Here is an 18,812-nt window from a genome sequence, read left to right on the forward strand (position 1 = left end):
AGGAAATTGTACAAGACAATGTTGATGATTCCGATGTTCTCCATAGAGCACTGGCTGGTGTGTTAAATATTTTCTCTTTAAGAAATAAGACAAGTGAAACTGTGGGTCTGTTTCTCATAATGAGAAACCGCTTTAGTGTGGAAAGAGATCAGAGCTCTTGAAATGTATCACAGCTGAGTTCACAGTGAATAATGACTTGATATTGAAGTTAATTTACCACCAACAATAAAATCTCTCAAGACATTACTATCAGATGAGACCTGTTTCAAAACCATTTGTTAATCTCTCTCTCTCTCTCTCTCTGTCTAGTGAGATGCTGTGGCCAGGTTGTAAAGTTCTGGCGTCTGTAAAAGGAAGGCGAAGGTCATGCTGGGGGTCCATGAGGGGGTCACGACTGAAGCTCTCTTGCCCCTTCTGGTTTGTGCTCTTATTCGGGGCTGGAGGTTTGATACTCTTCATCCACCTACAGGACCTGTCTGACATGGTGCAGCAGCAGGGACCAGGTCAGTCACTGTGTTCTAACACCACTCACGTGTTTTTGAATTGACTCGGGAGACACACATACAGTACAACAAGCTGACCAGCAACATGGCCTTCTGGCTGATCACAAACTATTCCCTGGAGCTCACTCAATCTGATGCAGATGTTCAGCAATTAGATGGAGTGTGACTGACGGTTATGATGCTGTGGTCTGGATGAGTTTCATGAGGTGCACCTTCTCTCGTGTTCTTTAACTTTCTTTGTGAAATCTTCATCCATATTGGCTGGTCCAACTCATTTCTACAACACTGGATTCTGGGTCAGTTGTAAGTCACTTTGATTAATTAAACAACTGAAAATAATTACATGAGGTGATGGTCCCATTACTCCATCATTCATTGTGGTGTGTCTCCACTGAGGAATGATGGGAAATCTAGTCACATGGTTCTCCATGTAATGGGATGCCAGTCCAACACGGTCACTTATCTTAAGAGTTTTCTCTTGCTCCCCTTGGCTTGGTGGAAACCTGTAGAATGAAACGCATCACATGTTTCAAATGCTTGCTTGCTGTCATTGTCTCTACAGACAAAAGAGATGTAGAAAGTCTGTGATGTGTGACTGCCAGGAAAATTCCTTCACCTGGTGAAGTTTTAACAGTTTAACTCCATTTCCAGAAAAGCTGATGTCTTCCAAAATGCAATAAAAACAAAAATATGTGATTTTGTTAATTCACGCGAAGCTTTATTTAACTGACAATTACAAAGAAAAGATTTTCAATACATTTACTGACCAAATTTAATTGTATTTTTCAAATATAAACAAGGTTAGAATTTGATGCCCACTCAAAGTTGGGACACAGGCATTATTACCTTTGTAATACATCACCTTTCCTTTTAATAAGGCTTTGAGCACAGTTCAATTTTTCCACAGACAGCTGTGGTATTATTGGGATTTGAACTCACAATCTCCAGATGATAGGGTAAATGTGTTTGTGTTCTACCATTCAAGGGCCTAGAAAGGGTTGTCAAACTGATTCCTTACTAGCACTGGGTGATAACACGATAATTATGGTTCTTGTTTTATTTCCCTCGATAGAAATGCAACACGGCGGCACGGTGGTGTAGTGGTTAGCGCTGTCGCCTCACAGCAAGAAGGTCCGGGTTCGAGCCCCGTGGCCGGCGAGGGCCTTTCTGTGTGGAGTTTGCATGTTCTCCCCGTGTCCGCGTGGGTTTCCTCCGGGTGCTCCGGTTTCCCCCACAGTCCAAAGACATGCAGGTTAGGTTAACTGGTGACTCTAAATTGACCATAGGTGTGAATGTGAGTGTGAATGGTTGTCTGTGTCTATGTGTCAGCCCTGTGATGACCTGGCGACTTGTCCAGGGTGTACCCCGCCTTTCGCCCATAGTCAGCTGGGATAGGCTCCAGCTTGCCTGCGACCCTGTAGAAGGATGAAGCGGCTAGAGATAATGAGATGAGATGAGAATCTCCAGATGATAGGGTAAATGCGTTTGTGTTCTACCATTCAAGGGCCTAGAAAGGGTTGTCTAACTGATTCCTTACTAGCACTGGGTGATAACACGATAATTATGGTTCTTGTTTTATTTCCCTCGATAGAAATGCAACACGGCGGCACGGTGGTGTAGTGGTTAGCGCTGTCGCCTCACAGCAAGAAGGTCCGGGTTCGAGCCCCGTGGCCGGCGAGGGCCTTTCTGTGTGGAGTTTGCATGTTCTCCCCGTGTCCGCGTGGGTTTCCTCCGGGTGCTCCGGTTTCCCCCACAGTCCAAAGACATGCAGGTCAGGTTAACTGGTGACTCTAAGGCCGAATCCCATTTCACCCCTTGGACCAACCCCTTGGCCCTTCCCCTCCATTTTGCGCGTTCACGTGAAGGGGTAGGGGTATCCCAATCCCAGTTAACGCGGAGGGGTAGGGGAAGGGGTAGGGCTTCTGTACCCCTCCAAACGGAGATTTTCCTGGAGCTGACTCCGAACGAAGGGGTTTGAGTGATTTCCCACAATGCCATGCGGATTTCAGCGAGATTTCATGTGGATTTCAGAAAGATGGCGGTTCCCGCGGCGAAAGATTGTCATAAATGTATTTTCTCCATTATTTACGTGTTTTAAGTTGTTATCCAGAGGAAACACGCCGCTTGATTCGCTTTCGAGCTGAGAATGAGCAGCGATTTCTGAAATCCAAGCTGCTGCTAAAAAGCTTTGGGAGTGAGTATTGTTTTCGGTTGCTTGATTGCGTACGTTTTGTTCTGTTATTCTCGCTTTTATTGTTTACATGAGTGTTCTGACACCTCATTCTGTCGGATGTGGTGCACGAAGCGCCAAAGATATCCCATTCAGTGGTGTTAGTTAACAAATCACACCCTGCCAGCAGAGATTTCTGGTTCTGGCTCTGACTGTAGCGGCTGGTCGCAGCCAATGACGCATTTGGTCGCGTTTTGCTAACGTAAACGCTGACGGAGGTACGCGATGACGTATGCGATCGTTGAAGGGCTATCCCAATACGTAAGGGTTGAATTTCAAGCCCTATCCCTTGTAGCTCAGTTTCAAGGGGAAGGGCCAAGGGGAAGGAGGAGGGGAAGGGGGAGGGGTAGGGGTAGAAATTAGAATTGGGATTGGGCCTAAATTGACCGTAGGTGTGAGTGTGAATGGTTGTCTGTGTCTATGTGTCAGCCCTGTGATGACCTGGCGACTTGTCCAGGGTATACCCCGCCCGTAGTCAGCTGGGATAGGCTCCAGCTTGCCTGCGACCTTCTACAGGATAAGCAGCTACAGATAATGGATGGATGTCCATGCTTGGATAGGGAATGTGAAGTTGACATCACGTTGTGTTGAGTTTTGGGTAATGATCATTGTTTACATGTCATGGTGATGGGATCCTGCTGCCTTTGTGTTGGTGAGTTGGAGGCTATGTTGATTTTCTTTCGTAATTCTGAAAAATGTTGCCATGGGTTACCATCATTCAGGGAGAAAACTGGATAATGGAATAAGTCCCCCCCCATTTTTTTTTCCCCAAAATGGGAGGGCATGATCTGAATTTGCACATCAGTAGTGCACAAGACTGTTACAGCTTGTAACATGACAGATGTGTAGCTTTTTTATTAATAAGGCAACTGATCAAACCCACTGTCTATGACTTAATCATAGTGTAATATTTTTGAAAGTTTTGCATTTTGTTTGATTTAATAATTGGGCCAAAGAGTCATATCACCTTACCTTTGAGTACTGCTGTCTTCAGGTGCTTTTGGAATTATGGTAAATACAAGTTGCCAATTTGAAATGTGCACATGAACGTCCCTTCAAGTCATAATTGAGTGAAAAGTTAAGAAACCAGAAGAGCACTTGGTAGAATGTATACCTCCGCCAAGCCACACATGCTGATTTGCATCAAAATCTAATCAATTGTTCTTTGGCCCATGGCCCACCTTTCAATTTCATCAAAATCCATTCACTACTTTTTGAGTTAAGTAGTGAAAAGCCAAACAAACTGAAGTGAAAATGTAACCACCTCCAACTTTGTTGGTGGAGGTAATAATTTTGATACCAGAGTTCCCAAGTTGAAGGTCATCCCAACCTTTCAATATGGTGGAGAGGAGTTCTGTTTAAATTGTGGATGGTACGTAATTGTTTATTTTTTGCAATATAGCCATCAACAGCAGTTGCTCTTGTTTATAATCTAATCTGTGTACACTGTACTTGATCTAGAACAAATCAAAATCGGAATCAAAAGAAGATTTCCTCAGAGAAACAAATGAGAAGGAATATTGTGTCTGCCATTTTTCATTCCGCTCTGATGACAAAGCACTTGAACATGACCCTCATAATTCCAAGTTCACAAGTGGAAAGCAGAACCTTCTGACTAACATGTGAATGCTATGGATTATGACTGTGCTCTCGCAGTTGCTGGCTTGGGAGTTGGCAGATCTTCCACCTAGCCAGTGCAAAACTGTTCAAGAGCTTCTAGGGATTTGTAACTTTTTTTTTTTAACTCGCCTAAAGTGTACAGGGTTAGTTAGATAGATGGCTAGATACTTTTTTTTGTCCCCATAGGGAAACTATTTCTGTGAGTGAAACAGGTCAGTCCCTGGCATGACTGTACAAATAGGGTAAGACACATAAGGCACTTCAACCATTCAACATATATATACCAGTCATATCAGTGTTGACATTGCACTTAATCCAAGTCAAAGTCCCTCTCACACCAGGATCTGGTCTCCCCAGGCAGTCTCCTGTCCCAGTACTAACCAACTCTGTAAGGCGTATGGGTGCAGCACCAATCTCTGTTTCGATAGCCCTCGACCTCTCGCTTATACAACTAGGGTTACAGTGGGGGGGTTAGTCCTCTAGTAACCATGAGAGTTTGACTTCCCTACTTGCACCTGTGTTGCAGCATGCCTTGCCAGACAGTAGTAGGTAGCATTTTTATGATGGTCTCTGGTATGACCCAACCGCAAGTAGAACTCGTGATCTCCCAGTGGAGAGGTGGACACGCTAACCACTAGCCAACTTGCGGTCACTTAAGCCAAGAAAAGGCTAATATGGCCAATGACTCAAACTGTAGATTAAAAGACAGGTTTCAACATCAACATTCCCATAACGAACATATAGCATCAGTCCGTACCCCAGTAATGCAAAGAGGCCTTCAGACTGTTGAGAAAATAAATATAATAAATGCAAGCTGTTCTTGGCGGCACGGTGGTGTAGTGGTTAGCGCTGTCATCTCACAGCAAGAAGGTTCTGGGTTTGAGCCCCGTGGCCGGCAAGGGCCTTTCTGTGCGGAGTTTGCATGTTCTCCCCGTGTCCGCGTGGGTTTCCTCCGGGTGCTCCGGTTTCCCCCACAGTCCAAAGACATGCAGGTTAGGTTAACTGGTGACTCTAAATTGACCGTAGGTGTGAATGTGAGTGTGAATGGTTGTCTGTGTCTATGTGTCAGCCCTGTGATGACCTGGCGACTTGTCCAGGGTGTACCCCGCCTTTCGCCCGTAGTCAGCTGGGATAGGCTCCAGCTTGCCTGCGACCCTGTAGAACAGGATAAAGTGGCTAGAGATAATGAGATGAGATGAGAAGATGTTCTCATAAAAGAAAAGGGGTTGAAGGGTTGTCACCATTCAGACTCGCTGAACAGAGACCCAGAGAGAAATTAAGGTCGACTATTACCTTTCAGATGCTTATTTAAGTAGCTAATCACTTGTGGCATAAATGACTGTCCTATTTCTTGAAAGGGCTGGGGAGCAATACCTACTGCCTACGGATAACAGTTCAAAGGCAATAGAAAGTGGGTGCTTTGAGTCGTCTGTTAATTTTTTCTCTGCTTTATTAACAGATCTGGATCTATAGATAGGTTTGAGATTATTCAGCTTGATGCCTAGCAGTTTACTAGCAGTGGTTACTATTTTTCTTAGTGTGCACTTTTGTGCTTCTATTGCACTGCCGAACAAACGTATGCAAAATGTTAAAACACCCTCAACAAAGGCATTATAGAACAGCTAAATTAATTTTTCTGTATGACTCCATGAAAATAAACATAGTTATGATCATTTTCACCCACAACATGATTGTGAATAATAAGCCTTTGATAACAAAAAAGTGAACGACACCAAAGCGGCACGATCGAGCAGACAAGAACTGCGGCGCCTTGCTGTGACGTACAGTAGATCAGGGAAGCTCCAGAAACCAGAAGTGCACGCACAGTGTCTAAAGCCAGAACTTTTACATCATTTTCCATCACTACCAAAGGAATACAGACAAGCCCAGTCACTTAACATGGCAGTTTATTTAGAAATATTATGGTATTAATGCAGTATTCCTTTGTGGTACTTTACAATACTGAAAAGGTTTTAAAGTAATGCTGAGGTCTAAATAAATTCACTCTTCTCGACGACTCTTTGAAAAATAAAGCAATCCGGCAGACAGATAGCGTGCTCTATTATACACATACTCCATTCCTCCTGAGTGTTAAAAATGCTTGAAAACACAGGCTTGAACAGTGGGTAGGTACTCTTAGGTAGCTGGGAAAATATTTTATTTTAGCCTTCAGGTCATGGTTCGAATTACATGGGAGCCAGTGGGAGCTGAGCTCCCATAAAGAGGAAAGTGAAGGCAGTAAAATCGTATATCTGTTGGGGGTGTCTCTAAAAACACAGCATCATTATATTTTAATCACAAAGATTGTTTTCCTTCAATATACAGAGTAATATTTACGTTAAACAGCCTGTAGAACAGGATAAAGCGGCTAGAGATAATGAGATGAGATATAAATAAGATTATAAACAGATTGTATTAATAATTATTAATATAATCTGTTTATATAAACAGATTATTATAAATCTATTTTCCAAAAGAACGCATTACAGCTAGGTGCATACTCTGGTGAATGCAGCAGCACCACCACGCCACAATGCACACAGACTATCCTCTTGAGAGCTCACAAACGTTAACACACACACACGTACGCACGCATGCTAATCCTTTCAGAAGAACCACTTGAGCTTAGTTTCATTCGTTGGTTAAGTTTTCAAGAAAGATCAATAAGTTAGACTCCTGGCTACCATGCCACCAAAAAAAGGCCACTCCTGGTGCCGACATCGTGCTCAGCCCTGATACATTTTAGGACTGGTAGAATGCATTCTCCCTCTGTTTAAAGTGTAGGCTATAGGAAAATAGCAAAAATATGTTAAAAAAACAATAAAAAGACTACTGTGTATGCAAGTATAGCCTAACGAACCATATAGCTAGCCTCTTACTCATGGAAAGCACACAAGTTAAGCTATTATACTGTATATTTACTCTCCATGTCCACACACCGTTCCATTTATTTATTTTTAATGAGACCCCCGCAAAGATGAATTCATCATTCGAACTCTGCTTCAGGTAATAAAAGAAGTCGAGTAGATCTACTCTAACACTAAAGGCCTCTGCATGCTCTTGCGACAAGGCTTTCGCAGATAGCTTTTCGCAGAGAGTTGTAATTTATCGTTGAGCGGGGAGTAATAGGCGTGCGCGATGTTATTCACCGGCACAACGCAAGGGGGCGCGAAGTCGTTAGGAGTAGTTGGTGGGTGTGGTTAGTGGAGTGTTTATCCTCCGGTTACTTATAATGACTAGAACTTTTTTTTTTATAATGACTAGAACTGGAGTCGTACAGATGTACGTACTTCCTCAATCAACCGCTCTTCATGCTGCTCCATCTTCGCTCGTGTTTTTAAAAATGGCGGTCGTGAAAACAAAACAAACTGGGAAAGTAGGGAAGCGGAAGTGCGTGTACAGCGGATGTAGAGTGGACCAATCAGAGCCCTCTTGTCTGCGACGCTGTCTGCGAGGCTTCTGCGGTGGTCACAATTTTGGGGAGGTGCGCGCAGAGCGTCTGCGAAGGTGGGGGGGGCTACGCAGACACTGTCTGCAACGCTATCTGCGAGGACTGGGTTGTCAGCGTAAATTGGCCTTAACACTGTTCTGGCTGCAGTCTAGTGATTACTTTCCACGACAATTGTCTACGTTAAGCGACATATTTCTGTGCCACATTGTGCTTTTGGGAGGTCGGTATTTGGTAGCCAATTGCTGAATTGGAACAAAAACAATTATTTTTATCTTGGCCTGATTTATAACTTATTGACAGGAATTCCTATTATACAAACAATTACATCAGTTAAAGATTTAAACAACAATTGGTATTGGTAATTATTAATGTAAAGAAAAAAAGGTAGTCTGTTAGTCATCGCTCCACCATGTCCACTTGTCAGCTTGCCAAGATCTGAGTGGCAATCATTCATCTCATTATGTAGGCACTTTCACTTTCAGCGCTTGAGCCAGCAGAAGCGGGTGGCGTATTACACCATAGGCACTGTGTGCAGTGAGAGTGCAGCAGCCAGGAATTTAAGGTTGATTTCCAAAACTAATCGCAAGTTGGCCTAGTGGTTAGCATGTCTGCCTCTCGACCAGGAGATCGCATGTTCTGCTTGTGGTCAGGTCATACCAAAGACCATCATAAAAATGGTACCTACTGGCAAGGTATGCTACAATACAGATGTGAGTGGGGAGTCAAACTTTTGGAGTTACCAGAGTACAAGCCCCCCACTGTAACCCTAGCTGTATGGGTGAGAGGCCAAGGGCTATGAAGATCAGCGCTGCCTGATTGCATGGTGTGGGAAGGACTTTAGAAACTTCCAAAACTAGGTTGCTCCTTTTCTGGTTCTAACAGTACCAATTAGGACCATGCAGACCCTTTCTATTTTGTGCTACAACATTAGGCAGGGATCAGTGCACAATTACCATTATTGAGTTTTACTAAAATCACTATCTCTGCAGCTGTCATTTTTTTCCCCAAAATTCCAAAAGCTATGTTGTTCTTAGGGTGTCCTTTAACAGAGATTTTAAGGTGAATTGAACCTGTTTGAAATTTTACAGTAAAATCCCTAAGCCAAGTTCTGTCAGCGCACCTTCCATGCAGGTGCTCCCTGATCCACATCATTTCCAGTCTGGGCCATTCTCAGCGGAAGGGAAGGGAATTCCAGGTATCACTTTGTGGCGAAAGGTTTAAATGTTTTTTATTTTTGTTGAATTTTCATCTCCACACCTTGCGATTACATCGAAAATTGAAAGTTTGTGTTAAGGTCTACAAAATGACACCAAGGAGACCTGTTTGTGTCTGCATCACTTTAAACCTTGTGCAGTCAACATCAAATGAAACCAACTTTTTAAAGTCTTTGCTGCCCTTTTTTCTGAATCTCATTTCGACCTGTTATCTAAGACCACCCCCAGATGCTTATATTCAGTGACAGACTGTGTGGGCTGTCCTCTGATGGTTGTCATACAGGATGTTTTGTCTCTCCTAAAATCAAGACCTTTCTTTTGTCTTTAACCCTTTGGGGTCGAGCGCTTCACCGGTGAAGCTCGACAGGTTTAAAATGAGTAGGTCATGTATTGAGAAATATCTTCAAGTTTTTCATCACACAAGCATGATAAATATATTGACAGAAACATTACACTTTCCTCTGTGCCTGCTGCCAAATAATTAGCTTTTAAATGACCTAAATTAGATGAAACAAACTTGTCACCTTACTCAGTCACACCGGAGTTGGAGTGCTGAGTGCGCACTTGCGCATTCATAAAAGACTATTCACATGGTAACGGCATGATGATCACTTTCACTCTTCTGGTTTTGATTGGTTTCTCTTTCGCAGTGGGAATGCACACCGTAAACAGGATAAAATCTGTCAGACATAGTTTAGGCTATTTGCCGGTAAAACTTGTTGTAAAATGGCACATGGATTGTATGCACTTCGAATGATTCAGGACAGCGACTCAATTCAGTCTTGAACTACGACACTGAGCAGTTTGTTTGTTTGTTTGTTTTTTAAACTTCGACACGATCCAGCCAAAGATCAACTCGAGTAAGTGTAAATATTTCTCCTATTTATTATGAGCAGATCGGTTGATATGCATGCGCTGTAGTGCATACACAGGAAAAATTAATGAGCAATTTTTCCAGAGTTAAAAATATTTTCCGCAAATAGTTAATTTTGCTTGATTTTGAGTTTAGAGAGTAAAATTTGGAGTGGGAGTGTGAGCAAAATTAGAGTAATTGTGTAACAGACTAACAGAGTTGGTTGTGGCTCTGAACCGAGTAAAATAGTACAAGAGTTAATTTCAAGACACACTGAAGAGTCAAATACCAAAATAAAGTCATATACCAGATAAATGAAGGTGTTGTAAAAAGCAGTTTTAGAACTGTGTTGGAATGTGTGAAAACATGACCCTTGTGACTTGACCTGATGGGATTAAGAGTTGGCAGTGGGAGGGATTTTCACTCTTCTCATTAAATGGAATGGGAATTTTTACCCTTCTCATTGAATACCTCTCCCACTGCCAACCCTTTATCCCAGAACAATAGGACATAAATTTTTTGATGGCCAGTTAATTGTCCAAATCAATGGAGCAGATTTAAGTTTGTGCTTGATTAGGGTGACCAGATTTCCCTAGTCTGAAACCGGGACACTTTTGCGCGCGACCATGCTCGTGCTTGCACACCTTTTTTTTTACATAAACGTGACACTCAGAGAGGTGCTCTTATTTTGTTGAAGCTCACATTTATCAACATCTCACATGAAATAAAACAAACAGGCATTTTGTTATCTAGTAGCATAGTGGTATACAGATCAGTTAAATTATGGTCAGACAACAGATTTTGTAATGGCTGAGAATAGGCCAGGCTATGTCCATAGGCCTAATTTAAACTGATTTATTTCACCTGTTTGTGAGAACACCAAGAAGAATGCATATGCACATGTAGGCTATATCTCTAAAATTGTATGCACTATAGCATGAACTTAAAAAGTAGATATGTGACCTCAACATAGCCTAGGTCAGAATCAACCTTACTAATCATTCCCCACAACGGAATGAATAAAGCAAGAAGATGTGTACAAAAGTGAACACTTTAAAGGATATGGGACATGAAACATAAAAGCACGCTATATCAGTTTCTTTCCATTAAAAATATGAATTAATTGCATCAACAAATACAAAATCATCTATTAAATTCAGCAAAATCGTTATATTCGTGATGATTATATGGCATTTCTGCTCGACTTCCGATATGCATTTTTTGCAACCGGAAGAGCCGCTGTCACGTGATCATGCGTCACAAAAACTTTCGGGCACAGCACAAGCGGGTAGATGAATGGAGAAGTGGATGACAAGAAAATTGTTTTTATAGTCTTTAAAGTACATTGGACATCATACATTGGACATCATGGTGTATTGTGCTGCTTATGGTTGCAATAATTCCAATGGGAAATGCCCTGGAGTAAGTTTTTTTGCATTCCCCAAGGACCCGAAGCTGAGGAAAGTGTGGGCTCACCTGCGCATGCGCAGTAGGCTTCGCGCATGCGCAGTAGGCTTGGTAGGACAAATCCAAGAGGTAGGATAACTTTACAGAACACCTGTTGAAAAAACTTTGCACCTACTGTTTCCCACAAACTGTGTTCGGACCATTTCACTGAGGATTCTTTCAACATTAATACTCAGGTACTGAGCGATATTAATTCATGAAACATGAAACAGGAAGTATAAGGATGAGAAAAAAAAAACAGTTTAAATCGGGAAGCTGCGCACATTTGCGCCATGCTGCACAAATGTGCGCAGCTTCCCGATTTAAACTGTTTTTTTTTTTCTCATCCTTATACTTCATGTTTCATGAATTAATATCGCTATTTTTTTTTTTTTTTAAATCGGATCTGCGCGATTCAGCCATGAAAAAGGCGGCATCCGCACGGAGGCCAGGGGACAGGGCAGGAATATTTTTGTTGATATGAGTGATCCGGTGTGATTTCGCGACCCCCCTGTTGAAGACCTCTGCGCTAAGCGACTGAAAGCCGAGGTAAGGATTAGTATTATAATTTTGGGTGTATCAATTATTGATTATCATAATTCTGACTCGTTTCGCCATTTTGAATGTTTTCATCTCGGACTCTGGAAGCATTGTATCTCAATCAATCTCGAAAAATATCAGCAAAAAAAAAAACTAGCTTGCAACGGACTTTAGCTAGATCTATGATGAACTTTCAATGTATGATACAAAAATAATACTTCTTTCAACAGATCATTAGCCTTTGAGCAGAATTGTTTTTAACTTACCAGGAAGTGTTATCGAGCCGACCACTTTCAGTTTCATGAGGGCTGAATGAACTCTCACTCTCAGAATCATCTGACCCGTCAGAGTAAAGACAAGATCCATGTTCATGTGAATTTCCAGCTATCGGTTCGAATTGATAGGGTCTAACTTCACATCTCTGTGAAACATCGGGAATATCACTGTCGATGGTGTCCATTTCGGTAACCTGTTTACATTAGATTCCCAAGCGCTGGCTCCTTGAAAAGTTTTTGTTGCGTCACGGGTCACGTGACCACCTAGCTAATTAACGAATCATTGTTTTACGCTGATGTATAAAAAAACTTGAATAATGTGATGATTTTCACATTTTTGACACCCTGCAGTGATTTAGATGGCATTTCTTATGTCCTTTATACATAATTATGCCCAGGTAAAAATCCATGTCCCATATCCTTTCATGGAAGGTGCAACAAGCTGTTCAATATGGCCAAACTGTCAGAATGGTATGTTAAACAGAAACAAAAACGAGACAAGTGATTTGAGAATATGTACTACGGAAGCCGAGAGAGGCCCTTCATATAATCCTTTTTTTTATTCACCTTGTTATCCCGAGATAACGACATAATTAATTCAGGATCTCGAGAAAACAACACAACTAATTCGAGATCTCGAGAAAACAAAACCGTTATTTCGTGATCTCGAGTAAACAGCTGAGAAATGGTTCATTCAGGAACGCCAAGAGACTTGTGATATGCTGACTTTGGGGCTATTTCTCATTCTGTATAGACGCAACTTTGGTCATAAGAATGTCTGGAATAATCAATCACCTAATAAGGCAATATTTTGATCAGGGGTTGACACAGGGAGAGATTGCATTAAGTCTTTTAATAAGGGATAATTTCAAAATTAGTCCGCAGCACCTCCGCAGAAGACTGGCCCGGCTTTGTCTCTACCGACGGAGATACAGTGATCCAACTGAGATCATGAAATAACGGTTTTATTTTCTCGAGATCTCGAATTAGTTGTGTTGTTTCCTCGAGATCCTGAATTAATTAGGTCATTATCTCGGAATAACGGTTTTGTTTTCTTGAGATCTCGAATTAGTTGTGTTGTTTTCTCAAGATCCTGAATTAATTATGTCGTTATCTCGGGATAACAAGGTGAATAAAAAAAGATTATATGAAGGGCCTCTCTCAGCAGTAAAGGAGGAGAGGGGCGACAGCCCGAGGAAAGCCCCCACAGGAGCGCACAGCATTTGCAGCATAGGCTACCCAACTCAGTACAAGAACAAAGCACTTACAGTGAGTGCAGTAGGCTTCGTGCGCATTGTTCTGCACCTCTCGGAGGAAGGGGTAGGTGCCCTGTAAATCTTTGGAAAAGGTACATTTTCTTTTCGGCATAATTGCTGCGGCATTACTGCTGCTAGCTGCTAGACAAAGAACATTCGCGCCAGTTAATGTTTATTTTATTGTTGCATGGCAACATGTTCTGTTGTCTGGAATAATGTGGCTAAATAAACACCCATGCCACAGGGCCAGGGGGCAGTAACCAGGAAAGTTTGCGATTCCTGTCCATTCATCAAAATAGTAAATGCAGACATTTCTCCGCTGATGATTCCCACGCTGCTCAGTCGGAAACGTCGCGAGTGGCGAAAACCGGGACATATCCGTGTCCCGACAGACTTTTGTTGGAACTCGGGACACACAACCCCAAATCGGGACTGTCCCGGTAAAACCGGGACGTCTGGTCACCCTAGGCTTGATCCATTCCTAAAACTGAACAGAATCACCTCAAATGATCAAAACAGTTCATCACAATGGGTAAGGTCATGTTTTTTCATACATTCCGACACCATAACATACATAGGGGAGAGCGGGGTAAGATGAGCCAGGGGGTAAGATGAGCCACCCCCTGTTTCTAAGAAACAGTAAACAAATGTGACCATGTGACCACATTCAAAGGGGGCCGGGACCATTTACTTACACTTGTGGAGAGGAGCACCACATGTCAAACTAGGTGAGGGAGATATTTATAAAAATGTGTTTTTGTGCTTTCTAAGTCAATTCCATGTTTGTCCACAGTGAAGATGATTTAGAGAAGACAAAAGTAGAATAATATTTAGACACATTAGGGTTAAGTTAGTGGCTTTCTAAGCTATGATATGAATGCTAATAAAAATAATTTTGATTAGCCTAATCCCCTTTATTAGCATTTTTCTACAAAATGGTGGCCATGGGGTAAGATGAGCCATTAGATGTGGGGCAAGTTGAGCCACTGGCTCAACTTACCCCATTGGTGGCTAAGCTTACCCAATATGGATGACACTTAAGTTTTCACATTTACTGGTCATATATGACAACAACAACATATATATATATATATATATATATATATATATATATATATATATATATATATATATATATATATATATTTATATATATGACATCAGATGAGGAAGACCAGTTGTTAGATGTGGGGGATTATGTTGTGGCAAAATACACGGGGAAGAAGAAAGTGCATTTCTTCATTGGCCAGATAATCAAATTGGATGTCTTCGAAATAGAGGCAAGATTTCTCAAAAGAAGCCGGTCATGCCATGGCTCTGCAAGAAAGCCAACCTTTGTCTTCAAAGAGAAAGATGAGGCTGTCCTGTCAAGACAGGATATTGTGAAAAAATTGCCCCGCCCCTTTACTGTTGGGGGGACAGCACGGAGGGAGAGGCAAATGGTGTTCCCTTGCCATTTGAACGCTTGGAACATTGAATAATGATGAAATGATTGAATGATTGATGGAATGATTGCTGCATGTTTTAGCAATGTTTTAACCTACTGAAAGAAATAAGATTCTTTTGGCACTGTTCTACTGTTTTAGTAATTTCTATAATATAGTATATCTCTCATTCCCTCTCTAACATCCCTCTTTCTATCTATCTACGCATATCTCTCTCTATCCATCTATCCCTCTCTATCCCATCTCGTTCTATCACCTCTCTCTTCATCTCCCCTTCTCTATGCAACGGCCCTATCCCCCACTTGATTGACTTGACTTGATTCATTGATTGCATTTCTAATAATAAAAGTTGTTTACTTTGTTAACCTAACATGTTTTGTGTTGGCTCAATTTACCCCACACAGTGGCTCATCTTACCCTGTGCATGGGGTAAGTTGAGCCACTTGACATTTTTTTTTCAAGAGGTAATATCACTCTAACCATAAGAGCTTATCAATTATGTTTTGCTCAGATAGTAACAGTACACTTTGAAATTTGGTATGGTGTGTAGACTGGAAGCAAAAATGGCTTTAACATGTAGTTATGATGAAAAATGTAAAAAGTGGCTCATCTTACCCCACTCTCCCCTACTACAGAGATATTGTAGCTGAACTTGTGCTGAATACACAAAAGTCATATGACTTTGAAAATACTGCTTAGATTTGTTGAAATCTTAGATTTCCCAAAATCATGAGAGTGCCAGAAAATACCCTCAGGCCCCAGAGGGTTAAAGTGTTTAACAAGAGATGGATCTTATCACACCAGTCTAGAGACTCCTCTAAAACTGGGCCATGTTCCTGCTTGTCACCCTGGAGAAGGCTGACTAATGCTGTATCGTCAGCAAACTTAACTTGATGCAGTTGTTGGTATATAGGAAAAACAGCAAGGGAGACAAAACACAACCTTGGGGAGAGCCTGTGTTGGTAGTAATTTTGCCAGAAAGAAAAGGGCCCACCTTCACCTGTTGGAATCTTTGACTTGGGAAGTCAAGCAGCCAGAGGATCGAACCTCCGTCCAGTGCGAAGTTCTCAGACTGTCTCTGAGCCAGGATGTTGGGCTGAATTGTGTTGAATGTGGCCGATATACATGGGGGGGCTGTATTGTTTGGAAAGTTTTCCCTTCGATTTGTGAAATGTTCCACTGTTTGGTAGATGTTTTGTCATGTTCTGAACATCAGGAACAGTTTTAAACCGCAATTAAGCCCATGTTTACATTAGACTGTATCAGCAGGTCATCAGATTAACGTTTTTAAAACGATTAGTGTGCACACAGCAACACCAATACACGATTTGTGTGCACACAGCAACAACAGTACACGGATACGCTCGGCTCCGCAGGCATCCTGCGCTCCAAATCACTCCGCCCTGAACAGCGAGTGCCCTCTGGAGGGTGCGCACTCCGGCCTTGCGCAGCTCACAGAGCACGCGAGTGAAGCGCACAAGCAGTGATTCGGGACTGAGCCGCTGTGTGTGTGATCCCAGCACATATCACTTACCACTTGCAAGTGGAAGGATGGCAAGCCTAAAGACAATCATAACTACACAATGGGCAGTATTTGCATCAGTATTTGCAGTATTTTCATACTTTTATACTCTTTAATGAAAGGTGATACAAGGCGGAAGTCCGCGCCGTTTTTCAGCAGTTGCGTCACATGACCAACGCCAGCGAATCAGGAAGGTGGATGTCACAGTGACGTTGTCCAATGACGACGCCAGCTAGAGCTCAGCACAGCGTATTCGCGTATTCTCAATGTTTACACAGCACCGGACCAGACACGATCTGGATTGAATACGTGGACCCTGACGGATTCCCGTTTCCCGGCGTTTCCAGGCGGTTTAATGTAAACGGACAGTGCATCCGCGAAGAAAACGAGACAGATACGGTCTAATGTAAACTTGGCCTAAGGCTACGTTTACATTACGTTGAATCAGCGGATCATCAGATTAACGTTCTTAAAACGATTCGCGTTTACACTAAAACCGTTAGCCGTGCACACAGCAACGCCAATACGCGGATACGCTCGGCTCCGCAGGCATCCTGCGCTCCAAATCACTCCGCCCTGAACAGCGAGTGCCCTCTGGAGGGTGCGCACTCCGGCCCTGCGCAGCTCACAGAGCGTGCGAGTGAAGTGCACAAGCCACGATTCGGGACTGAGCCGCTGTGTGTGTAATCCCAGCACATATCACTTACCATTTGCAAGTGGAAGGATGGCAAGCCTAAAGCCAATCATAACTACACAATGGGCAGTATTTGCATCAGTATTTGCAGTATTTTCATACTTTTATACTCTTTAATGAAAGGTGATACAAGGCGGAAGTCCGCGCCGTTTTTCAGCAGTCGCGTCACATGACCAACGCCAGCGAATCAGGAAGGTGGATGTCACAGTGACGTTGTCCAATGACGACGCCAGCTAGAGCTCAGCACAGCGTATCCGCGTATTCTCAATGTTTACACAGCACCGGACCAGACACGATCTGGATTGAATACGTGGACCCTGACGGATTCCCGTTTCCCGGCGTTTCCAAGCGGTTTAATGTAAACGGACAGTGCATCCGCGAAGAAAACGAGACCGATACGGTCAAATGTAAACTTGGCCTAAGTCTGTCTTCAACTTTCACTTCGGAGAAAAGTTAGCCTTTAAACTTGAAAGAAATAACGATTTTGTCACTTATTGTCATAATTTCAGCTCCGTTGATATCGATAATCATGATAAAATGGCCAAAAATGCACCCACTGCAGAACGTAACGTTTTTCTCGACTCCATCACATGTAAGGTGTCTTCTCTGTAAGGCAAGCAGACGAGAACCCGTGTGAGATGACGTGAAAGGATGCAATATGTGCAAATCCTATTTGTCAGCACAGTGAGGGGGAAAGTCGATTCCCTTAATCCCAAACACACCTTCACACAAAGCCTGAGGAAATTAATGGGTTGCTCTAATTCTGTGTGTAAATTTGTTTAATTATCCAGAACACCTTCGGTGTGTGTGTGTGTGTGTGTGTGTGTGTGTGTGTAATTGGCATTAACAGGTAGACAGAATAGCCTTGTTCTTTTTTTAACCAGATCTCATTATCCTTTTATTTTGAAAAGTGAATGGCATTCTGAAGGAAAGACTACTCAGTCAATTTTTGAAATGATACCCCCAAACTTAGTAGACATGTTCTGGGCAATACCACTCAACACTCTCCCTCTTTTCATACCTCGATCACTCCTGCTTTTAGTTTTTTTCCATCCCTTGTTTTCCTTCCATTGGCTTCAATTCATTTTTCACACTAAGAGAAGAAAAGGGATCATAATGAAACACATGGGGAAATGATTTCACCAAGGCAAATAACATCAAAAAGTGAAGAATAATCCAACCGGCTGGGTCTGTCCAGCTTCCAAGCCTTCTGAGGTTTAAGCATATGAAAGGGTTCTGTTGAAATATTACTAAATTCAAAGCAATGAAACATTGAATGATGGCACAATGCTCTATTTTTAAGCTCATTGCTCATATGGTAAAGTATCTCCGAGCTGTGTTTGAAGGGTTCCTGCAGCCTGAAACTCCAAGAGAAAGTGACACTCGATTGAAGACAATGAACTGTAGGAGTGGGTGAATACTGGCTCTCTGGCCATCACCTAGGTGTGTGTGGGTCAGGTCTCATCTGAAGGGACAAAAGATGAACCCATCATGAGCTGTCAGCTGGTGGAATGTTCCTCTGTTGACAGGAGGATGAAGGGACGCAGCACTGCAGTGACTCACTGACGCTCGACTGATAAATGATAAATTAGGTGATGAGTTTGGGGGTGTAGTAGGTTTATAAATCAGGGCGACAATTGCTTTAAAGGAACAGTCCACCGTACTTCCATAATGAAATATGCTCTTATCTGAATTGAGACGAGCTGCTCCGTACCTCTCCGAGCTTTGCGCGACCTCCCAGTCAGTCAGACGCGCTGTCACTC

The 18,812-nt window shown here is 42.5% G+C and overlaps 1 protein-coding gene across 1 annotated transcript in view; it reads left to right on the plus strand.

The window, feature by feature from the left end:
• Positions 1–313: 313 nt before the first annotated feature.
• LOC132888119 (carbohydrate sulfotransferase 8-like) overlaps positions 314–18,812 on the plus strand; it is a 329,227-nt gene continuing 310,728 nt past the window's right edge. Inside the window, exon 1 of the mRNA XM_060924123.1 lies at positions 314–503. Within this exon, the coding sequence (XP_060780106.1) occupies positions 314–503 (190 nt within the window). The remainder of the gene's footprint in view (positions 504–18,812) is intronic.

Source organism: Neoarius graeffei, chromosome 6, assembly GCF_027579695.1.
Source record: "Neoarius graeffei isolate fNeoGra1 chromosome 6, fNeoGra1.pri, whole genome shotgun sequence".
NCBI classification, from domain to species: Eukaryota; Metazoa; Chordata; class Actinopteri; order Siluriformes; family Ariidae; genus Neoarius; species Neoarius graeffei.